Raw genomic sequence first — 26,250 nt, 5'->3', positions numbered from 1 at the left:
GATATGCTGGTTCTGGTGACAGTAACCTATCTATCTGCAGGGCTGGAGTGATATGCTGGGTCTGGTGACAGTAACCTATCTATCTGCAGGGCTGGAGTGATATGCTGGGTCTGGTGACAGTAACTTATCTATCTGCAGGGCTGGGTTCTGGTTACAATTCTACCCTATTTACAAGAAATTTGTATTGCAAAACCAAACACAACCTTGGAAAGGTTTAGTGCTGTTTCTACATGAGAGCAGCCATGTTTTTAATCCTGGACATCCCCTTTAAAAATTGAAGATTTCAAATGAAAATAAAATGTATGAATATTTATCTTTTTAGCCTTTTTTCTGTGTTTGATGGTGAAGAAGCTCCACATTTCGATGTAGATAACTTGTTCTCTCTCTGGAATTATTCGTCGTAAGTTAATAGCAAATTAGCAATTTGAGCGATTTCCCTGGATTAATTACTTCTTGTCCTCTATGAAAATATGAAATTCAGGCATTTAAAAGCTGACCGGGCGCCCCCCACTGTTGTGAACAAATGAAATGGGAATTAGAACGGACGGCGACGTCAGACTAATAATGTCAGGCTGCCCCCAAAATTGAGTTGAACGGAGGACTTGCTTAATTTAACGTAATGAAGGTTATGTAATTACATGGGGAGCGCGGTCACACTGTGATAATACTCTCATTTATCACCCGCGAATAAATGTGACTGTGGACTCCGGGCAGCGCGGCTGCCCATCACTGATGCAATAAGTCACTCTTGCCGCAAATAACTCCTTTATAACCAGGTACGCGTCGGTCAATTCAGTGGAATGGACGAGTGGAGCTTCGAGATAAAACAGCATTAGAGAGCACTTTCTAGAGTCTTGTTTATCGAGTTACTAAAGCGTACCGTCGGCCAAAAATAGATTTACATTTGCGGTAACCTGTGATGTCTTTTTCTGTAGAGCTTTTCTTTCCGAGTTGTCGATGTTTGTCCGTTCAAGACCAAGAAGTTTGGCATTTCATGGATTTGTGGCCTTGGTCTCCCGGTCTCCTCTCTCAGAATACAAGCTGTTATAATGATATTAGCATGATCTTGCTTCCCTTCCATTGTTACGGCTTTTGTCTGATGGTGGAGAAAAGCAAAGCCCATGCATTGTAGTTCCATGTTGATGTGTCATTGAGAAGAAAGGTTCCGAAAGACAAGACCCTCATTGCCGGGAGGTCCCCATTATACAATAAGCTCATTTCTACCTTAAAGTAGTTTGGATCTTTTGCCTGATGGGTTAAAATCATATTGCCATCTCGACTGTTAAAGGGATTCTACTAGAGATGAGCGAGTAGTATTCCCATTTTTTGAGAATTTTGCGACCAATTAGATTTTCTTTGTCCCGGCAGGTTTAAAATTGGCAAACTACCAATTTGAATTAAAAGGGTTTTCCCATGTCTTTGTCTCGGCCCTCTGCCTAGAGTGAATTTGTCACTCCCCTCCTCACTCTGGCTGAACAAAACACTTATGCAGATAATTTAATAAGAATGGACTCAGTGTTATCTGTGTGTTTGCATAGAGAGATAACAGACCAGGCATTATCAGCAATGTGCAATTAACTGAGCAGTGTAATATAGTATGTGAACATAAATTCATAACAGTCGTGAAGCCATGTCATTTAATGGGATAAGAAGTAGCCTATGTGTTAATCGAGGTTACTATCTAATTTCATCGAGTAACAAACATCCAAACACACAAACTTTCACATTTATAATATTAGTCGGATGAATTTACAGAATATCTAGAAACTCAAGCGATTATAATGATTTAAAGCATAACAAATAAAAGCATTTATATCAATAATACATTTTCTAATATTCTTTATTAACAAATGTTGAGAAATCCTGACTTTCTTTATTTTCATCCTTGTTTGATAGAGAGCTGATATCTGTGCCCTTCTTACACTAGGTGTAAGGAAGGATCGACTGTTGTGCAATGCAGGGAAGCTGGAGATTGAGGGCACTTTATACACTTATGGCTTGCACTATAAAACATAGTTCTTCTCATGTTTCACATGACACCAGGATCACAGTTCTACCCAGTTCTACCGCTGTTATTTCCAGAGATATCATCAGTCAAATACAGTTTGATTGGGAGCAACTGCGTCTAAACATCCCAAGTGTATAGTCACTGAAGATTATAGAGGTAGACCTGCAGTCCTTGTGTCGTATGAAAGCTGGGAATCTCATCTCTCATTTGATACCATGAATCTCTGTTGTAGGTTCTATAATTCCAAGATATTATAAGTCTAGGGTTGAGGGATTGGAAAAGATCAGATTCCGATTCTTTCCCGCAGGATCGATGTCGAAGGTTATTTCCCACAATGCTTGGCTACTGGCCAATCAATGTGGCAAAAGCTAACAATGTTTGGCCAGTAGCCAAGCATTGTGGGAAATAACCTCCGACTTCAATCCCACAGGAAAGGATTGGAATCAGAATCCAATCTTTTCCGATCCTGATCTCTCAACCCTATATAAATCTTTGAAGCCTCAGCTTCCATGCATTTTACTAAAGCCCACCAACCCCTACACCTAGTGTATTTATTTTACCTCTCATTCGCGAAACGGGGGAAGTTATCCTTCCCCTGTTTCACGACTGAGAGGTAAAATAAGTATACTAGGTGTAGGGGTTGGTGGGCTTCAGTAGAATGCAGGGAAGCTGAGGCTTCAAAGATTTATAATATCTTGGAATTAGAGAACCTGGTTCAAGATTTCATAGAAAGAAGCAAACATTTGTTAATAAACATTTTGTAAAATTTTCTAAAAAATTTTTGATGTCACAAATGCTGCAGGAGAAAATCAAAACTAGGGTTGAGCGATCGGGATCGGAAAAGATCGGATCTTGATCGGTGATCGAGGAAATTTCACAATCCGGATCGACTGGAAAATGATCGGAAATCGAATTTTGAAATCTCAAGATCGGCTCAACCCTAAAAGTGATTTTATTTCCCATAGAGAAGTATTGACTAGGGTTGAGCGACCGGGATCGGGAAAGATCGGATCCCGATCGGCGAACGAGCAAATTTCACGATTGGGATCAGTTGGAAAAGGATTGGAAATTGGATCTTAAAATCGATCCTGAAATCTCAAGATCTGCTCAACCCTAAAAGTGACTTTTCCCACAGAGAAGTATTGACTAGGGTTGAGTGACCGGGATCGGGAAAGATCGGATCTTGATTGGCGATCAAGGAAATTTCACGATCCAGATTGACTGGAAAATGATCGGAAAATCGGATTTTGAGATCTCAAGATCGGCTCAACCCTAAAAGTGACTTTTCCCATAGAGAAGTATTGACTAGGGTTAAGCGATCGGGAAAGATCGGATCCCGATCAGCCAACGAGCAAATTTCACGATCGGGATCAGTTGGAAAAGGATTGGAAATTGGATCTTAAAATCGATCCTGAAATCTCAAGATCGGCTCAACCCTATTCAAAACTTGTCCGAAAGTTTCGTTACAATTGAATTGGTTAAAAACATAATTCTTACTGTTTTTTATTAGAAATACTGTCCTGAACCCTCTATGTAATCCCTACAGACTGTTGACGTTATGAGGCTTTAATGTATCTCAGAATAATTGAACTGTAATTTTTTTATGTATTGGAACAAGGTTTAGAAGCATTCCTATGACATCTCTACCCATAGCGTATGCTTTCTGCTCATCGGGGCGTCTTTTCTTCTCTGGAGCCCTTCTGTTCTTGCACGCACCTCTATTTTGTCCTTGGCGGTATAGCTACGCCAGGCCCACTTCAGTTCATTAAGCACGTGCGTACAGAATGTACACTTGTATAGTCAGTCATAGAGTGAATAATTCATATATTCATAATGTCATGCCATCCACGTCAAAAACAAAACAACACAAAAACAAAAACGTGGTATAAAGCCCCATTCAAGGCCTTAGCCAGCCTCAATATACACTGTTGCCATGGTACCGAATATCCAGCATAAAGCGAAGCAGCCATCTTGTGTAGGCACAAACGTTATGCAAGCGCTGGATTGTGTGTTTTTGTTTCTGTCTTTTTTTTATATTTTATCTTTTTTCTATCTATTTTTTTTTTTTGACGATTGAATCGGGCATTATGCGAAAAATAAAAATGGTAAATTTAAAGGGATCCTATCATTCAATCACATTTTTTTTTATCATTAACACGTCGGAATAGCCTTAAGAAAGACTATTGTTCTCCTACCTTTCGTTGCCTTCTCTGCACCGCTGTTCGCTTGAAATTCTGTTTTTTGTCGGTATGTAAATGAGTTTTCTCGCAGCACTGGGGGCTGCCCCAATGCTTCCAGAGAACTCTCCAGCGCCGCCTCCATCTTCGACTGGAACAAGGTCTTCACTGCGTCTTCTTCCGGAAGTGTCTTCTAACTTCTAGCCCGAGGCCTAGACGTAAAAGAGTTCTCTCGCAGCACTGGGGGCGGACCCCAGCGCTCAAACAGCACTGGGTGCAGCCCCAATATTGCCAGAGAACTCTCCAGTGCCGCCTCCATCTTCGTCTGGAACGAGGTCTTCACTGTGTCTTCAAACTTCTAGGCCTCGGGCTAGAAGTTAGAAGACACTTCTGGAAGAAGACGCAGTGAAGACCCCATTCCAGATGAAGATGGAGGCAGCGCTGGAGAGTTCTGTGACAGCATTGGGGCCGCCCCCAGTGCTGCGAGAAAACTCATTTACACACCGACAAAAACCGGAATTTCAAGCGAACAGCGGTGCGGAGAAGACAACGAAAGGTAGGAGAAGAATAGCCCTCTTAATAGCCCTCTAATAGCCCTTAATAGCCCTCTAGGCCTCAGGCTAGAAGTTTGAAGACACAGTGAAGACCTCGTTCCAGATGAAGATGGAGGCGGCGCTGGAGAGTTCTCTGGCAATATTGGGGATGCCCCCAGTGCTGTTTGAGCACTTGGGCCCGCCCCCAGTTCTGTGAGAGATCTCATTTACATACTGACAAAAAACGGAATTTCAAGTGAACAGCAGCGTGGAGAAAAGGTAGGAGAAGAATAGCCTTAAGAAGGGCTATTCTTCTCCTACCTTTCGTTGTCTTCTCCGCACCTCTGTTCGCTTGAAATTCCGGTTTTTGTCGGTGTGTAAATGAGTTTTCTCACAGCACTGGGGGCGACCCCAATGCTGTCACAGAACTCTCCAGCGCCGCCTCCATCTTCGTCTGGAACGGGGTCTTCACTGCGTCTTCTTCCGGAAGTGTCTTCTAACTTCTAGCCCAAGGCCTAGAAGTTTGAAGACACTTCCGAAACAAGACGCAGTGAAGACCTTGTTGCAGAAGAAGAGGGAGGGGACGCTGGAGAGTTCTCTGTCAACTTTGGGGCCGCCCCCAGTGCTGTTTGAGCGCTGGGGTCCGCCCCCAGTGCTGCGAGAGAACTCATTTACATACTGACAAAAAACAGAATTTCAAGCAAACGGCAGCGTGGAGAAGACAACGAAAGGTAGGAGAAGAATAGCCTTTCTTAAGGCTCTTCCGACGTGTTATTTAGGAAAAAAAGAGGGTTAGAAGGATAGGATCCCTTTAAAAAATATAAAGTAAAGTGTAAATCAATTCCAATCCTATTTTTTTCAAAAGTAAATAGAATGCTCAGTCTATGTTTCTCACATTTTTACGTTTTTTGAATCTTTTTCTATGAATTTTACTTTACATTTTTCTTTTATTTTTTCATTCTTCTTTTCTTTTTGTCACTTTTGAGTTGTTCCCTAAGAAGGTTTGTCTAATTTTACCGGTACAGAAAAATATAAAAATCTGCAGTCCGTTATTACTTGTTTATTTACTATTTTTATTATAGATTATTTTTGTTAATTTTTAATTTTTTTCAAACCAATTTTCTACTTTTTATTTTATTTGGCCAATCAAGATTTGTTTGAATTTCTTTGTTGTCTCTAATTTTAATTTGACTTTTCTTTCCTTTTTTTGCCTAGGTTTTTTTTTCCGGTTTTATCCCCCCCCCCCCTCCCCAATTCACTAATTGTTGTAGACGGTGAATGTTCCAGACGGTACAGGGCGACGTGTTCTTGAACAGTGCGATCAGACTTGTTTTCTGCATTGTACCCGTAACATTAGCACTTTTCAATCATTCTATGGCGCACGCCCTTTGTTCTCTCTGCACTTTTGTTCTCTACTCCGTGGGTGCGTTTTAAAACCATTCCTGCTAATGCTCGAGAAAATGTGAATTTTTTTTTTTTAGCTTTTCAGTTCCTATTGAAATAATTCCTGAAAGCAGGGGGATTGGCTCAAGTTGATGTAAGAGTTCTGAATTACTTTTAATTGATTCAAATAGTGCAAGAACAACATTACCGGTAGCTAAAAGTGACACAATAAAATTTTTGGATAGAAATGGTTGACTTTGTTGGGTTTTTTTGTAAAGGGTCATAGGGAGGCCTTTGGTTGGGGCCCAATGGATAAGCCAAAGCAAAGTGTCATTAACAAATGAGTGATTCTCAGACTGTCTGACCTAGGACATCCATGTATTATATGGCCGTCTATTCATTTGAATAACCATCATGTAATACATCATTTCACCTGCAGTGGCCGCTGTAGAGAAAAGTGTTGCTAGCTACAACGGAAGCCAGGTCAATTGCGAACAGTGGGAGTTCTCATTGGGCCTGGTGTTTGTTATCCCCCACCATACATTTTCCTAAACCCATGGGCCAATTTCTCGTGCCCTTTCCTAGTTCATTGCAGAGTCTCACACAGGTTCTTCCCACCAATGGTGATGGAACCAACCATGGCTGTCCAGGAGCCCAAAAGCAGATAAATGGTCTTGATCGCCAGACGGGAACCCAGCCAAAGTTGCCTTATAGCCCTAACCTTACTCTTCCAGGCCAATTGCGAACAGTGGGAGCTCTCATGAGAATCAAACCATTGCCAAAAGGTAATGGACACAACACCTTCTCCAGAACAGAAGGGCCTGGTGTTTGTTATTCCCACCACACATTTTCCTAAACCAATGGGCCAATTTCTCGTGCCCTTTCCTAGCTCATTGCAGAGTCTCACACAAGTTCTTCCCACCAATGGTGATGGAACCAACTAAGGCTGGGTTCCTTCTCTCCAGGAGCCCAAAAGCAGATAAATGGTCTTGGTCACGCGATGGGAACCCAGCCAAAGTTGCCTTATAGCCCTAACCTTACTCTTCCAGGCCAATTCCGAACAGTGGGAGTTCTCATGAGAATCACACCATTGCCAAAAGGTAACGGAGACAACATCTTCTCCAGGACAGAAGGGCCTGGTGTTTGTTATTCCCACCACACATTTTCCTAAACCCATGAGCCAATTCATCATGCCCTTTCCTAGCCCATTGCAGAGTCTCACACAGGTTCTTCCCACCAATGGTTATGGAACCAACCAAGGATAGATTCCCACTCTTGAGGGGCCCAAAAGAAGCTAAATGGTCTTGGTCACGCGATGGGAGTCCCAGCCAAAGTTGCCTTATAGCCCTAACCTTACTCTTCCAGGCCAATTGCGAACAGTGGGAGCTCTCATGAGAATCACACCATTGCCAAAAGGTAACGGAGACAACACCTTCTCCAGGACAGAAGGCCCTGGTGTGTGTTATCCCCACCGCATATTTTCCTAAACCCATAGGCTAATTCCTCATGCCCTTTCCTAGCTCATTGCAGAGTCTCACACAGGTTCTTCCCACCAATGGTGATGGAACCAACCAAGGCTGGGTTCCCTCTCTCCAGGAGCACAAAAGCAGATAAATGGTTTTGCCACGAGACGGGAACCCAGCCAAAGATGCCTTATAGCCCTAACCTTGCTCTTCCAGGCCAATTGCGAACAGTGGGAGCTCTCATGAGAATCAAACCATTGCCAAAAGGTAATGGACACAACACCTTCTCCAGAACAGAAGGACCTGGTGTTTGTTATTCCCACCACACATTTTCCTAAACCCATGGGCCGATTCCTCGTGCCCTTTCCTAGCTCATTGCAGAGTCTCACACAGGTTCTTCCCACCAATGGTGATGGAACAAACCAAGGCTGGGTTCCCTCTCTCCCAAAAGCAGCTAAATGGTATTAGAGCCCAGCCAAAGTTGCCTTATAGCCCTAACCTTACTCTTCACTGTGTGGTCATCCACCTTTTTTTTTGGAACTTTAAGGCAGGATAATCATGTGTACTTCCTTACCTTTCCATTTGGTTTGCAATATCTCGAGATATCAAATTTTTATCTACCGTTTTGACATCATTCATGTAATTCAAGTGTCTTTCCCATCATGTCTTGGAATAGAAAAGAGGTTTGCTATTCTTTTTCTGGGAGGAGCTTTCTCCTGTGGTCAATGTTGCCCCCTACAGGGCGGAGTTGAAAGTTGGGCGACTGCTCTAACACATTTTTGCATCAATTTCCCTGTTCAGGCTCACTTCATTGGCATACAATAGTAATATAAGACCGTTCATGACACATTCCTTCAATCGTTTATGATTGCAACTTTTTGGGTTTTTTTCAGGCATGGGATGTTTCTGGGGAGCAGAAAGGAAGTTCTGGAGACAGAAAGGAGTTTACTCTACTCAGGTTGGCTTTGCTGGAGGTTATACTCCCAACCCTACTTATCAAGAAGTCTGCACAGGTATGTATATTTGTATAGTAGAGGTTGACACCTTAAGAAATCGTAATTGTCTCAATTTCTCCAAACTAGGGATGAAGGGGATACAATACGATCCATTGAGGATCAGTTGACCATGACATGTCCTCTCTTTGAAAGTAGACAACATTTGGGGCAATTAACACAAACAAAAATTTTTGTAAATGTCTTTTTTTTTTAAATATATTGACTTTGTTTCATACAGGAGACTTAAAGCCTATAAACCTTAAAGGGTTTCGACCATTAAAACATATTTTTTTCTCGTTGACACAACGGAATAGCCTTAAGAAAGGCTATTCTTCTCCTACCTTTAGATGTCTTCTCCGCGCCACCGTTCGGTATAAATCCCGATTTTCGTCGGTATGCAAATGAGTTCTCTTGCAGCACTGGGGGCGGTACTCAGCGCTCAAACAGCACTGGGAACGTCCCAATGCTGTGAGAGAACTCTCCAGCGCCGCCTCCATCTCCTTCAGGAACGTCCTCTTCATGCGGCGCAGGCGGTCAAACTTGTAGGCCTCGGGCAGAGCCGACTGCGCATGCCCACAGGCGAAAGCAAAAATTTTGGGGGGGGGGGGCGGTGAAGCCACACTTCTGGACACTAACACAACCAATTTTTAATATCACACCCACTTTCTTCTGACATAGGCACAAAATGTGCTGGTTACTCCCAAGTGAAAAGAAAATTAATACTAACTACAGATTTACCTGCTCTTCCATAAGTCCAGGAGGTCAACCATTTTTTCGGAAGCCTCTTGGGTGTTTCATCAAAATCAGTGTCTTTATTATTTATTGAATGTGCTCACAGGATGACAGTTTTGTGATTAAGATGGTATTTTGGTAAAGTCAAGTTATCATAACGTGTAGATCTGCGGTGATTTGACCATTGGGACCCCCACTGATCATGATAATGGTCATATTCTACAGAGCTTTTCAGATGTCTACACTGTCCCATATAGGGCTCCCAATCTACATTCCCCATCAGTATGTCTTTGGAGTGTGGGAGGAAATCGGAGTATCCCCAGGAGACCAACGCAAACACGAGAGTGCATACAAACTCCATGTAGATGTTCAATGACCCCAATTCTGCAAGGCAACATTGCTTAACCACTGAGCCACCCTGCTGCCCTATGCAAGTTATATCACCTATCCATTGGGTATAGGATTCATTATTTTTACCAAAATACCCCTATAACCCAATATCTTACCATAAATGCTTGCAGTAGACAGAAATGTGTGCCGAACAAAGACCCCCAGGGCGGTCCCATGAGAATGCCTATTAGGCCATGTTTTAGATATGTTCCTATCAAACCCTGACTATAATTGGAATACAGATGTACCCAAATGTATTGTCATTTAAGAATAAATATGATCACCCGTAGTCCGAGTGTGACAGATATATATATATATATATATATATATATATATATATATATATATGGGATAAACAGAGATTAAAGGGATCCTATCTTTCGATCACATTTTCTTCTAACTAACACATAGGAATAGCCTTAAGAAAGGCTATTCTTCTCCTACCTTTAGATTTCTTCTCTGTTCCACCGTTCACTTGATATGCCGATTTTCGTTGGTATGCAAATGAGTCCTCTCGCAGCACTGGGGGGGGGGGCCCACTGATCAAACAGCACTGGAGGCGTCCCCAGTGCTACGAGAGAACTCTCCAATGTCGCCTCCATCTTCTTCAGGAACCTGCCTCTACACGTCGTCTTCCGGTCTGGCTTTCAATCTTCTACACATGTGCAATCGGCTCTAACAGCAGGCCTCGGGCAGAGCCGACTGCACCTGCGTGTGGCCATTTTTTTGTGGCCGCTTACTACAAAACCTTGCGTAAGCGGTCACAAAAAATGGCCGCGCGCGGGTGCAGTCGGCTCTGCCCGCTGGCAGAGCCAATTGCACATGTGTAGAAGATTGAAAGCCAGGCCGGAAGACGACGCTTGGAGGCCGGTTCCTGAAGAAGATGGAGGTGGCGCTGGAGAGTTCTCTGGCAGTATTGGGGATGCCCCCAGTGCTGTTTGAGCGCTGAGGACCGCCCCCCAGTGCTACTAAAGAACTCATTTGCATAAAGATGGAAAACGGAATATCTACCGAATGGCTGCGAAGAGAAGACATCTAAAGGCAGGAGAAGAATAGCCTTTCTTAAGGCTATTCCTACGTGTTAGTTAGAAAAAAAGGGATTCTAATGATAAGATCCCTTTAATAAATTTTAGGAAAGAAATTTAAAAAAAAAAAAAAAAAAAATGTAAAGTGAAAAAACAAAAACATTTCGTAACATATATATATATATATATATATATATATATATATATATATATATATACATACATTAATAAATTTAATATTTCTTAATAAATTTGACACCCCATATAAGGTTAAGACACAAAAAATTATTTATATAATAATTTTTTAAAAAATGATAGAATTATTCCATATTTCCATCCTAAATGGGTTTCCTCCGGGATGGATGGGTTAATGATCTAGGAAGATGCTGATCAAATCATTTCCGAGCCTAAATCATCCAAGTTTCCGAGCGGATAATTAAAGGGAACCTGTTACTTTCAGTGTTACTTTCAGTACTTACATGGTAATCATGCATTGAAAGCGCCGCAAGTCTGAGGTGTTCTCGCTTTAATGAGAATGGTTTAGAACGGTTCCCGATGTAACTGTCAGGATAATGGATCCATGTTGTGCCTTTGACATTTTTTCTACATTTCCAATATTTCAGGTCGGCTGAAGAAATGTCATTAATGACATATGTAGGCTCTACAATGAGACCCTTCGAAAAAAATTTTCTTGTAAAGTTGCCTATCCAGGTTTTTCTTGAGTTTCCTCGAAAACCATCAGACGGGCTGTCATGCATGAAATGTGATAATAACCTGTTGTAGCGCCCATCGGTGGTCTCTTATGGAATGCAATTAGTTGATTGAGTCCTGGACCCCCTTACAATGAAACATGGCGTGGTTAGACCTCATGAGCTCAACTGTACGCCATGGTGGAGGACACTATTCTACTTATATGGTTCGGGAATTGGAGGGTGAACGAGACCATAAAAGTCTCGCTTCTGTATAAGGTGGAAGACATCTTTAATATCTGTTTGACATCCTCGAAATCTGGGCCTATCGAGTTGTTTCACATCTTCGAAGAGGTCCATACAAAACTAATGACTCCGGTATAATGTTTTCGAATCTCACATGGCACTTGACCTTGCGTAGGGGATTCCACCAAGCTAAAATTGAAGCAGGATGACATTACTACCTGAGCGTTTATACTTTTATACGGACTTTGAGTCAGTTATTTTTTATTTATTTATTTATTTTAATTTTTTGCATCACTGCTTTCCCGCCATAACTTAAAGGGATCCTATCATTAAAACTAATTATTTTCTGGGTACCACGTAGGAATAGCCTTAAGAAAGGCTATTCTTCTCCTACCTTTAGATGTCTTCTATGGGCTGCCGTTCGGTATATAATCCGGTTATCGTCAGTATGCAGCACTGGGGGCGGGCCCAGCACTCAAACAGCACTGGGGACGTCCCCAATGCTGCGAGAAAACTGTCCAGCACCGCCTCCATCTTCTTCAAGAACGGGTCTTCTTGGCGTCTTCTTCCAGTGGTAGCTTCAAACTTCTGGTCCTCGGGCCTTGGACAAAGCAGAATGCACGTGCCCGCCGGCCAGAAGAAAATTACAACACAGTAAAACACAGTATTGTAAGCGGCCATTTTCTTGAGGCTGAAAGGCATGCTCAGTCGGCTGCCCGAGGCCTAGAAGTTTAAAGCCACTGCCGGAAGAAGACCCGTTCCTGAAGAAGATGGAGGCCACGCTGGAGAGTTCTCTCGCAGCATTGGAGATGCCCCCAGTGCTGTTTGAGTGCTGGGGCCCGCCCCCAGTGCCGCAAGAGAACTTATTTGCATACCGGCGGAAAATGGGATTTTAACCGAACAGCGGCCCGGAGAAGACATCTAAAGGTTGGAGAAAAATAGCCTTTCTTAAGGCTATTCCGTCGTGTCAACCAGAAAAAAAAAGGTTTTTAATGGTTTTAACTGGCCTCCACAAAGTATAGTGTCCACTTAATGCCCCATAGTGTTCCCCTACAGTATAACGCCTCTTTACTGACTCCGAAACAGTATAATGTCCCCATAATGCCCCTTTACTGTCCCCTACACAGTATATTTCCCCCTAAGTCCCCTCACAGAGGCACAATCAATCAGTTATTACCTACTGGATTGTCCTAGTAGGTATAGGACAATCGGTCATGATGTCCAGTGTCAGAACATAAGGTGTCCTGGAGTGGAACAGGAGGACGGGTTGGTGATCGGTGATTATAGCATCGCCTATAAGCTATTACCTGTTGGAATAATCCAATGGGTAATGATTAAATTTAAAAAAAAAAAAAATGTTTGGTCATCTGGTTGACCACGAGGCCCCATGCTGAAGGAGGACCCCTGATCTTTGGGAACCAACATATAGTCTTCATTATGTGCAGACCCATCTATTTTGGATATTGGTTGGGTTCTCATCTCCCACACCTCTACACTTGAACCTCTTTGGATACAGTGGCCTCCATATTGCACTAAAACTAAATATAGTAAGAATGAGAATTAATCACTTGTGATCTCTGGTGAATTTAGGGAATGATGCAGCAAATTTCCTCTAACAGAATAACATATGTTTAGCGCGGCGTTGGAAATTCTCGCTGTAAATAATTGTATTTTATGTCGCTTGAAAGCAAAACAGGCAATGTGTCTCCGTCAGCGCCAGCCCTCTGCACCATGTCTCCAATCCTCCAGAGCTTGCCGCTATAAATCGGTGTCTGGCGGTGGAATATTCCACAGCTGTACGCTTTATTACCATCTTGTTCACATATTCATAACCATTGTTATATACTTAAGCTGTAGATTGAAGGACTGAGCTGGTGCTTTGATGAGCTGCTTATTATCGGTAATGGCTTTGACCCTTCTTCCAACTGGCAGGAACAAACTGGTCTTCAAAGCAAAGGTCTACGCCCTATGAATGCGTAATATATTTATTGGTATAAGTAAATGTAAAGTGCTCCCTGTACATGACTAGCATAGAGTTGGCATCTGGCGGGACTGGCTATAGAACGTAAGGATGTAGCGCTAAGCCGTTTTCTGCTCGGGATCGATATGGCTCCAACGGTTGGGCCACCATCAGTCATAAAGTGAGTCTGTGCCATGATACACAGTCCAATAATGTGACCACCTGTCAAAATCCAGAGCGGACCGCTGCGAGACGTGCAGGAAGAGAGGGGATGTTGTGATGATGTCACTGGGATGTTGAGCCATGCCGACTCCAGTGCCGTGGCCAGCTGCGCTAGGTTACGCGGTTGAGCATCCATGGCACGAACAACCCGATCAAGGTGGCTCACAGATTCTCGATTGGGTTCAAGTCCGGGGAATTTTCTGGCCAAGGGAGTACGGTAAACTCATCCTGGTGCTCCTCAAACCACGCACGTACACTGCAAGCTTTAGGACACGTCGCATTGTCCTGCTGGTAGATGCCATCATCCTGAGGAAAAACAATGTAGGGGTGAACATGGTCTGCAAGGATAGATGCATACTTGTGTTGATCCATCGTGCCTTCCACAATGATGAGTGCACCCAGATGGTTTCTTCTTCGGCGGTGGTCACATTAATTTGCCTGGACTGTGTATGGACATGGAAAGGAATGGTTTTGAGACATTGGTTTAAAGTGGGGGGTTTTTGTGGATCCTTTTTTGCGCTCTATCCTTCCCTTACCCTGATTTACGAGCTAAATATGATCTCCTCCCTTATCAGCAAATTTTCCTACATTCAGATTAGCCATCTGGCCCATTCCATTTTCCGTGGTGCCCAGGCCCCTTTGGCCACGGACTTTGAGAAACCGTGCAAATCGGAGTCTACTACATCTGAACTCATTTCAGACATCTATCGCATACTTTCAGATACCGAGAGGTATACTAGACATCCCTATATGCATAAACGGCAGGGCTATTTGGGTGAGACTATCTCAGACCTATCCTGGGCAGCTATTTATACTGTGGGGACACCAGTAAGTGACTATATATACTGTGGGGGCAATTGGAGGGGGACATTATAATGTGGAGTATACAGTGTGAGGGCCACTATAGGGGTATCTTACTAATATTATAAAGGTGAAAGTATGTGTGTTTGGATATTTGTGTGTTTGGATGTTTGTGTGTTTGAATGTTTGTTCCTCAATCACACCTACACGGGCGAACGGATTTGTCTGAAAATGCGCACATACATACCGTGGGTCCCGGATTGAACGATAGGCTACATAGTATTCCCGTACACCACCGTAAGTCACTCCCTTGCCCAGGGGCTTCTCACAGTTCAATTCGCTGCAGGACCTGGCACGCTGTAGGACCTGGGATAACGTCATCCCAGCCCCTTCAGCAGCTCACCTGATTGGATGCCGCTTCTCTATGTGGGCGAAGTTATCGTCCGGCCGCCATCCACACCAATATGGCATCTCTGAGAGGTCCGGAGTGTCTTGCTCAAGAGCCTCTACTCTGGGGCACCGACAAGTCCATACACTGCCTCACCTGTATGGCCTCACCACGGGACCGCAGTACTGGAACGCCGGTTCAGCCAGCTGTCCTGCAGCGTCTGCCGTCTCTGGACACTACAATTCGGAACATCAGTGCACGGGAAGCCCAGGGTGTGGTGAGGACGGGGCCACAGGTTGGTAGAGGGAAAGGGGACACACGGTCGGCAGGGTCTGGTGGGGGGAAAAGGGGGCACGGGGTATGTAAGACGGGGGAAGGGGGCATGGGGTAGGAGAAAGGAGTGACCACATGGGGAAGCGGGTAGGGACAAAGGAGGGTGGCGGGCGCCAGGAGGGAGACCAGGTAAAGAGTTCCAGCAGGCCGCAGGGTGGGGGGCACGTGGTAGGTAAGATGGAAGGGGGCATGGGGTAGGTAACACGGGAGAAGGGGGCATGGGGTTAGAGGGGGAACGGGGCACGTTCCTGGGGGGCAAAGGGGCACGGGGTAGGAGGAAGGAGTGACCACATGGCGAAGTGGGTAGGGAGAAAGGGGGGTGGCGGGCGCCATGAGGGAGAGGAGGTAAACAGTTCCAGCATGCCGCAGGGTGGGCCCCGAAGATCCATGGACCCACAGGTGTAGGAAGGGCCCGCTGCGGACACAAGGCAAAGGAACAAGCCTGTGCACCGCTCCAGGTGGGTCCCGCAGGGGGTCAGGTTTCCGTGGACGAAGTCGCGGGTAAAAGCTAGTTATATTATATGGGGGACACAAAGAGGTATTGATGGGAATGGTTGGTGCCAAAGTAGGGGTCTTACGACATCTTCTGTTCCTTTTTCAATCCTTTAAATGTTGGAAAGTATGGGCTGGTATGTCATTGAAGGTCACCTATACCATCACTACCAGTTTGGAAACCACATGGTGAAGGGGCCACGTATGACCCCTGAGCCATTGGGTTGGGGAATATGTTGCAAAATCCACTATGTAAAGACCAATTCTGCTCTGCTACCACTATCTACATATACTCCATGCCTGTGTATATCCTTCTATATATTCCATTGCCGTCTCCACAGCAGCTGCTCCATGTATCTCATACGTCTTCCACTCTCTGGATGAGATGTTGATGACTGGATGGGAGTTGCTTCTCAGTACGTCTAATTTTCATCCATTTTTCCCTGTGCCTGGTGCTCGTCTAATAAGAGGGCTGGAATAATGGCTGTGTGAACACGCCGCATATGGCAAGTGCAGCTGTTCCAAGTTCAATGATAAGATGCTCGCTGGTACTTAAGCGCTGCGCGTGGTCTACTTATTGCTTCCGTAAGTACATGATAATAATACGCCACTCATTGAATAGTCGAACGCCGTTTGCCGAGCTCCAGCCTGGTCTTAATTGTCCAGGTTTTATCTCTGTCTCTAACAGGAAGCCATTTTTTTTTTCTTCCTTTGCCTTCCTTAGCCCCGGCCTAACAATTTTATCTTCAGCTTTTTGGAAGGAGCCAGATGCGGAATCAATAGAACCTTCTGTCCATCTCTCCCGTATTAAGCCCAAAATTGTTCAGAAAATGGCAGCGTAATGTTGATGAATGTGATTACGCCTCGCGTTAATTCACAGCCACACATTGTGTTATTACAGGCCAAGACGCCCAGACAATAGGGCAAAGACGTCTTAATTGTAGAGAGGGAACTTGTGTGAGGATGTTAAGGATGGATGAGGACGCCGAAGCATTTGCTGAGACCTATGCAGGATGTCATTAGGAACAGATTGTGTTTAGCGCGGGTACGTCACTGCCCTCAATGAGGGTGAGGGGCCTGACAAGAGCCAAGGCATAAGGTGCTAAGTGCCTCAACAGTGTCATTAGTTACTAGTGCATGTGATTATAGACTCGGTCTACTCTCTAACCTCAGGCCCTAGTGGTAGAGCATGCAAATAATTCTCTTCCGTCTATCCGGCACAGATGGGATCTGACAATTCCACGAACGTGACCATATTTAGATTTGTAGACAAATAAAAGTTAAACATTTTGGCAAATGTAAGTCATTAAAATTTTGTAGAGTTTTATAGATTTTCTCTAACCTTCTTGGTGGTTACATCTTTTGTCTTGATCGTGGCCAATGGACACAATCATGAAAACAGGAACTTTCTATGGTTAGAAATCCGCAATGATGTCCATGTATGAGAATAACCCGACCACAATAAGGACATCATGGCTGGTTGTAGGACACTACATGTATGAGAAGATAACCCAACCACAATAAGGACATCATGGCTGGTTACCAGGAAGGGACACTGTAAGTATGAGAAGATAACCCGGACACAATAAGGACATCATGGCTGATTATCAGGAGGATACTACATGTATGAAAAGATAACCCGGACACAATAAGGACATCATGGCTGGTTATCAGGAGGACACAACATGTATGAGAAGATAACCTGACCACAATAAGGACATCATGGTTGGTTATCAGGAGGACGCTACATATATGAGAAGATAACCCGACCACTATAAGGACATCATGGCTGGTTATCAGGAGGACACTACATGTATGAGAAGATAACCTGACCACAATAAGGACATCATGGTTGGTTATCAGGAGGACGCTACATATATGAGAAGATAACCCGACCACTATAAGGACATCATGGCTGGTTATCAGGAGGACACTACATGTATGAGAAGATAACCTGACCACAATAAGGACATCATGGCTGGTTATCAGGAGGACACTACATGTATGAGAAGGGAACCTGACCACAATAAGGACATCATGGCTGGTTATCAGGATTACGCTACATATAAGAGAAGATAACCCGACCAAAATAAGAACATTGTGGCTGGTTATCAGGAGTACACTACAAGTATAAGAAGAAAATCCAACCACAATAAGGACATCATGGCTGGTTATCAAGAGGGGACAATACAAGTATGAGAAGATAACCCGGTCACAATAAGGACATCATGGCTGGTTATCAGGAGGATACTACATGTATGAGAAGATAACCCGACCACAATAAGGACATCATGGCTGGTTATCAGGGGGACACTACATGTATGAGAAGATAACCCGACCACAATAAGGACATCATGGCTGGTTATCAGGGGGACACTACATGTATGAGAAGATAACCCGACCACAATAAGGACATCATGGCTGGTTATCAGGAGGACACTACATGTATGAGAAGATAACCCGACCACAATAAGGACATCATGGCTGGTTATCAGGCAGCTGCACTACATGTATAAGAAGATAACCTGACCACAATAAGGAGTTTATGGCTGGGTTTCGTTCCATAGAAAGTTCCAGCATTCTGTTATGGGGACACTAGGGCTGTCATTGTTATGTGGATATCACTGGTATTGGGACATTAGCTATTACTGTTATTGGGCTCCGTGGCTGAATGTTATGTGAATGACACTATTATTAGGTCACAAGCTGTCAATGTTATGTGGGCACCATGGCGGTCACTGTTATTGGGATTCTTTCTGCCACTGTTATGGAGCACTGTAGCTGTCACTAGAATAGGGTCCTGTGGCTGTCACTGTTATGGGGACACTGTGGCGGTCACCTTTTATGAGAACACTTTGGCTGTAATTGATATGGTGTTATGGTGTTTGTCATTCTTATGGGGGAACATTGTGACTGTCATTGTCTTGGACACACTGTAGTTATGGGATCACTGTGATTGTCAATGATATGGTGGGACTGCTACTGTCATTATTATGGGGGAACATTGTGGCTGCCATTCTTATGGGAACAATGTCACTGGGATTGGACACTGACTGTAGACATTGGGGGAGACCCTGTTGTGGCTGTCACTGTTACAAGGGCACTGTGGCACTATGGCAAATATTTTTGTGGTTGGCCTCTTTACTTTACTGGCCCCATGACTGTGGTTATAGTGAAGGTACTAGAATTGACAGTATGTTACATCATGGTAGGTTTATGTTGATAGCTTTGTTATGGGGACGCTGTGGCTTGCACTTGTAAGTGGAGAGGTCCTCCCGCTCATCACATTGCTCTGTCTAACACAAGTCAATTGGGTACTCATAAGATGGCTTGGGCCAGTAGGGTTAGCTTGTTGTATAACCCAAAATATTTTTATTTTTGTTAAGAAAATCCAACTAAAATCTTGGAAGCCAGTTGACTTGATCTCACAATATAGAGTTCTAGCATAGCCTTGACATCAGATAATAATTGTAGAGACTGTCTGCTATAGACCGATACTTCCCAAGAAGAGTTACTTGGCAGAGGAGTTGTCTATATTTACTATCTCGATCACATTCCTCACAGCAATTGAAGTCCGAAAAACAATTTAGAATAATATCAGTAAAATTCCAGGCTGCTTGTAGCGGAGGCGGAAATGGAAGGTCCTCGGTGTTAGATTCACGTCATGTATCCCGTAGAAAATTGATTTTGATCTTCTTCTGTTGATCCTCTGTTCGGAAAGATTGTTTGGCTTGCCACCAGCAAGCAGAGTTCATAGATAAAGCTTCCTCAGTCTGTATATTTCCTTGAAGAAACTTCATATCTTTCCACAGGTATAGTTCTACGGTCTACGGACATAGGTTTATACTTTTGGTCGTAGACTCTAGTATCTGATTAACTTAGAAATGTGTACCATGGTCATGCGTTGACCACATGGATCTAATGGAAAACGAAGAGTGGCTATCTCTGCTCTGGTCTTTAGCTTATTTGTGACTAGACTACACTATTGCCTGACCTTTTGGTGTGGAGTAACCAGTTAGGTGGCCCAGTCTTCTAAGTATCATGGGAGCCTACCCTTCCCTTACCCTTCATCCCATAGTAGAGAAGGACCATGAGGAGGATAGGTACCCTAGTGAGACACAAATGTCAACTAACATGTGGATTTTGGAGGAACCTGTTAATTTTGGTGGGACTAGTCAACTCATCGACTGTGGTTGATCATATCTCAACTATGTTCCAACAACAGTGATGGGGGTGGTGGATGTCAATGGGTTTCAGAGGTGTCTAGTAGAGGCTTTTTTCCCTTCTTCGTTTTCTCGGTAGAAAAAGTGTATCAGGAGATGTTGGGTTTCAGTATCTAAAGAGTATGTCCAGAAGTAGTAGTACTAGGTTTACTGGCAATAGCTAATATTCTGATTTCAAAGTTATGTATCCAGGAAATTTTCTACAATTAAGGAAATTCTGAAGCAAAAATGATTGGGAGAATTGGTAACGATATCTATTAGCTAAATAAGCAATTCAGCCAACATCGGTCTACAATATATCATCAACTTAAGTTTGTCTTCTACTGCTAGGAACCTCCACGAGATCAGATACAACAAAGGTCCATTTGTTGATGGGTCAAGTAACTTTTGTCTCAGGTGGTCTGCCGCTATTTTTTATTTTGGTTTGGTCTGGTATTCTATCACAGCTGATATTTAGACACTAAACACGTAACACTTATATCAGCCAAAGGTTTGGAAGCAAATGATCCAGGATGTTCTTAAACTGTAGTTAGACATTTTGGTCAAAGGAGTCAACTTTTTCTTTTATAGACTTCTAGCTCTTATCAGTGATCCCATGGATGAACTATATTGTCAACTTTTTTCTGGCCATCCGAGTTAGATAATTGTCGGCCAAACTCTGGTTTTACTGGGGCAGAATAGACAACTAAGGCTATGTTCACATCTGCGCTTGACCACTGTTCTGGGATTCCATCCCCAATTTTGCATTTTTCTGGCAAAAAAAAACAGTGAACCCCATTATAGTCTATGGGTCCACACTTTTCTGTGGGTAACTACTTCTTAAGCAGATTGGGTTTATGTTTTTCGAGTCCACTTGGGAACAGAAACCCCAACGCAGGTGTGAACCTAGCGTAATGTGTTTGGTGGTCTTCCAACTCTGCCACATGGCATAAGTCGCGGACAAAAGAGGTCAGACATGTTACATTTCATCCTGCATAGTCCAGTTTGTCCTTAATGTAGAAGTGCCCTTCTCCCTATCAAAAAACTATGCGTTCTCCGACCATGAAGTTGGGAAGTGGGACTGTTAAAGGGCATCAGTATTTACCATTCAGATTAAAAAAACACATGGATAGCACCTTAAAGTTCTTCAAAGGACATCTGATCTACTAGTAGATGAGAAGTTCCTGAGATATAGTATCAAACTATGCTTCTTGACTTTGAGTGGACAGCTGTTTCGTGGAACATGAGTTGACAACTAGCAAAAGAGTTTTTTTTCTAGAAAAAATGGAAAATTTGAGTCAACCCAAGAGCGATAAAGGGATTCTACCGTTAAAATCGAATTTTTTTGTCGATACATGTAGGAATAGCCTTAAGAAAGTCTATTCTTCTCCTTCCTTTAGATGTCTTCTCCGCACCGCCGTTTGATAGAAATCCCGGTTTTCGTCAGTATGCAAATGAGTTCTCTCGCAGCACTGGAGGCGTCTCCAATGCTACGAGAGAAATCTCCATCTTCTTCAGGAATGGCCTCTTCATGGCACTGGGTTCAAACTTCTAGGCCAACTTCGCATGCCCACAATCCACAAGAAAATGACTGCTTACTTACTGTGTAAGTCATTTTTCTTGTGGCCGTGCCGGAAGAAGACGTGTGAAGAGGCCGTTCCTGAAGAAGATGGAGGCGGCGCTGGAGAGTTCTCTTGAAGCATTGGGGACGCCCCCAATTCTGTTTGAGCGCTGGGGCCCACCCCCAGTGCTGCGAGAGAACTCATTTGCATACCGATGAAAACCGGGATTTCTACCAAATGGCGGCGCTGAGAAGACATCTAAAGGTGGGAGAACAATAACCTTTCTTAAGGCTGTTCCTAGGCGTTAGCGAGAAAATTTTTTATTTTAATGGTAGAATCCTTTTAAGGATCCATCGTTGGATGACCATTGGCTGGTGGAAATTTGTTTGTCAGGACCTTCTATGTATTTTTTACCCTTTTGAAAACTCACATTGGTCTCCATGAGTGCTAACCTGCCTGATGTTAAAAATTTCTTTCCGAGTAGACATTGAGGGCCATGGTTGTGTCCTACGACTTGCACAGGTGCGTTGGCACTGACCACATCTCGCAGTAAGCCACTGGATATTTTTATGCTGCTTATTGGATTCTTCTTTGCCAACAGCTAATTGTCTGTTTACCCGACTTCCAAAATATCGCCATTGTTTATGGGATTAGCAGCAAGTACACCGAGAAATTAGAAAAAAAAAAATCGTACATAAAGTACAAAGCACAAAAAACTCAAAACCAAGAATGGAAAGGACAGGATGTGTTTTATATTGTTTACTATGAACTGATGAGCAATTATTATTATTTTTTTTTTTGTCCGCCATTCAGACAAAAATGTGTTTTGATTTTTGTTGAAGAAACACTCACAAGTCTTTCAGCGAAATTGCGCTGAGCCCAAACTATGACGGGTGAAAAAAAAAAAAAAACGAAAGAAAGAGTTGGTTATCCAAAGCGCACGGAGTAACAATTTGCAGGTAAATTGCCGGCCTTGAACGGCTAGCGAAAAGACAAAGTTATTCTATATCACCTAAAGGAAATAAAGCTACAGCAGGAAAATGTATTAGGCAAGGGATCAGTGCAATGGACATCTTGTTTTATATAAATATATTTTCTACTGCTTGTATAGTAACAGGTCTTATCTCATTTATTCTTTATTTCTCATTTTGTCCTAATGTTGGAGAGGGATAATACACACAGTGATGTCACAGTACAGGGATAATACACACAGTGATGTCACAGTACAGGGATAATACACACAGTGATGTCACAGTACAGAGATAATACACACAGTGATGTCACAGTACAGGGATAATACACACAGTGATGTCACAGTACAGAGATAATACACACAGTGATGTCACAGTACAGGGATAATACACACAGTGATGTCACAGTACAGGGATAATACACACAGTGATGTCACAGTACAGGATAATACACACAGTGATGTCACAGTACAGAGATAATACACACAGTGATGTCACAGTACAGGGATAATACACACAGTGATGTCACAGTACAGGATAATACACACAGTGATGTCACAGTACAGGGATAATACACACAGTGATGTCACAGTACAGGATAATACACACAGTGATGTCACAGTACAGGGATAATACACACAGTGATGTCACAGTACAGGATAATACACACAGTGATGTCACAGTACAGGATAATACACACAGTGATGTCACAGTACAGGATAATACACACAGTGATGTCACAGTACAGGATAATACACACAGTGATGTCACAGTACAGGGATAATACACACAGTGATGTCACAGTACAGAGATAATACACACAGTGATGTCACAGTACAGGGATAATACACACAGTGATGTCACAGTACAGGATAATACACACAGTGATGTCACAGTACAGGATAATACACACAGTGATGTCACAGTACAGGATAATACACACAGTGATGTCACAGTACAGGATAATACACACAGTGATGTCACAGTACAGGGATAATACACACAGTGATGTCACAGTACAGAGATAATACACACAGTGATATCACAGTACAGGGATAATACACACCGTGATGTCACAGTACAGGATAATACACACAGTGATGTCACAGTACAGGGATAATACACACAGTGATGTCACAGTACAGAGATAATACACAGTGATGTCACAGTACAGAGTAATACACAGAGTGATGTCACAGTACAGAGATAATACACACAGTGATGTCACAGTACAGAGTAATACACAGAGTGATGTCACAGTACAGAGATAATACACACAGTGATGTCACAGTACAGAGATAATACACACAGTGATGTCACAGTACAGAGTAATACACACAGTGATGTCACAGTACAGGACAATACACACAGTGATGTCACAGTACAGAGTAATACACACAGTGATGTCACAGTACAGAGATAGTACACACAGTGATGTCACAGTACAGGAATAATACACACAGTGATGTCACAGTACAGAGATAATACACACAGTGATGTCACAGTACAGGGATAATACACACAGTGATGTCACAGTACAGGGATAATACACACAGTGATGTCACAGTACAGAGATAATACACAGTGATGTCACAGTACAGGGATAATACACACAGTGATGTCACAGTACAGGGATAATACACACAGTGATGTCCCAGTACAGAGACAATACACACAGTGATGTCACAGTACAGAGATAATACACACAGTGATGTCACAGTACAGAGATAATACACACAGTGATGTCACAGTACAGGATAATACACACAGTGATGTCACAGTACAGAGATAATACACACAGTGATGTCACAGTACAGAGATAAAACACACAGTGATGTCACAGTACAGGGATAATACACACAGTGATGTCACAGTACAGGATAATACACACAGTGATGTCACAGTACAGAGAATACACACAGTGATGTCACAGTACAGAGATAATACACACAGTGATGTCACAGTACAGGATAATACACACAGTGATGTCACAGTACAGAGAATACACACAGTGATGTCACAGTACAGAGATAATACACACAGTGATGTCACAGTACAGAGATAATACACACAGTGATGTCACAGTACAGGATAATACACACAGTGATGTCACAGTACAGAGACAATACACACAGTGATGTCACAGTACAGAGATAATACACACAGTGATGTCACAGTACAGAGATAAAACACACAGTGATGTCACAGTACAGGGATAATACACACAGTGATGTCACAGTATAATACACACAGTGATGTCACAGTACAGGATAATACACACAGTGATGTCACAGTACAGGATAATACACACAGTGATGTCACAGTACAGGGATAATACACACAGTGATGTCACAGTACAGAGATAATACACACAGTGATGTCACAGTACCGGGATAATACACACAGTGATGTCACAGTACAGGGATAATACACACAGTGATGTCACAGTACAGGGATAATACACACAGTGATGTCACAGTACAGGATAATACACACAGTGATGTCACAGTACAGGATAATACACACAGTGATGTCACAGTACAGGGATAATACACACAGTGATGTCACAGTACAGAGATAATACACACAGTGATGTCACAGTGCAGGGATAATATACACAGTGATGTCACAGTACAGGGATAATACACACAGTGATGTCACAGTACAGGGATAATACACACAGTGATGTCACAGTACAGGGATAATATACACAGTGATGTCACAGTACAGAGATAATACACACAGTGATGTCACAGTACAGGGATAATACACACAGTGATGTCACAGTACAGAGATAATACACACAGTGATGTCACAGTACAGAGATAATACACACAGTGATGTCACAGTACAGAGATAATACACACAGTGATGTCACAGTACAGGGATAATACACACAGTGATGTCACAGTACAGAGATAATACACAGAGTGATGTCACAGTACAGGGATAATATACACAGTGATGTCACAGTACAGGATAATACACACAGTGATGTCACAGTACAGGGATAATACACACAGTGATGTCACAGTACAGAGATAATACACACAGTGATGTCACAGTACAGGATAATACACACAGTGATGTCACAGTACAGAGATAATACACACAGTGATGTCACAGTACAGAGATAATACACACAGTGATGTCACAGTACAGGATAATACACACAGTGATGTCACAGTACAGAGATAATACACACAGTGATGTCACAGTACAGGATAATACACACAGTGATGTCACAGTACAGGGATAATACACACAGTGATGTCACAGTACAGGGATAATACACACAGTGATGTCACAGTACAGGGATAATAAACACAGTGATGTCACAGTACAGGGATAATACACACAGTGATGTCACAGTACAGGGATAATACACACAGTGATGTCACAGTACAGGGATAATACACACAGTGATGTCACAGTACAGGGATAATAAACACAGTGATGTCACAGTACAGGGATAATACACACAGTGATGTCACAGTACAGAGATAATACACACAGTGATGTCACAGTACAGGGATAATACACACAGTGATGTCACAGTACAGGGATAATACACACAGTGATGTCACAGTACAGGATAATACACACAGTGATGTCACAGTACAGGGATAATACACACAGTGATGTCACAGTACAGGGATAATACACACAGTGATGTCA

The 26,250-nt window shown here is 43.0% G+C and overlaps 1 protein-coding gene across 4 annotated transcripts in view; it reads left to right on the top strand.

Moving 5' to 3' along the window:
• Positions 1-26,250, top strand: part of MSRA (methionine sulfoxide reductase A) — a 230,607-nt gene that overhangs the window by 118,329 nt on the left and 86,028 nt on the right. For all 4 annotated transcript variants that reach the window (XR_012715351.1, XM_075269319.1, XM_075269317.1 and 1 more), the window contains one exon: positions 8,458-8,577. Coding sequence is in view for 3 of the 4 variants with exons in the window: in XM_075269319.1 (XP_075125420.1) it covers positions 8,458-8,577 (120 nt within the window). In the remaining variant the exon portion in view is untranslated. The remainder of the gene's footprint in view (positions 1-8,457; positions 8,578-26,250) is intronic.

This window comes from Leptodactylus fuscus, chromosome 3 (genome assembly GCF_031893055.1).
Source record: "Leptodactylus fuscus isolate aLepFus1 chromosome 3, aLepFus1.hap2, whole genome shotgun sequence".
NCBI classification, from domain to species: domain Eukaryota; kingdom Metazoa; phylum Chordata; class Amphibia; order Anura; family Leptodactylidae; genus Leptodactylus; species Leptodactylus fuscus.
This window is presented reverse-complemented; position numbering and strand designations above follow the sequence as displayed.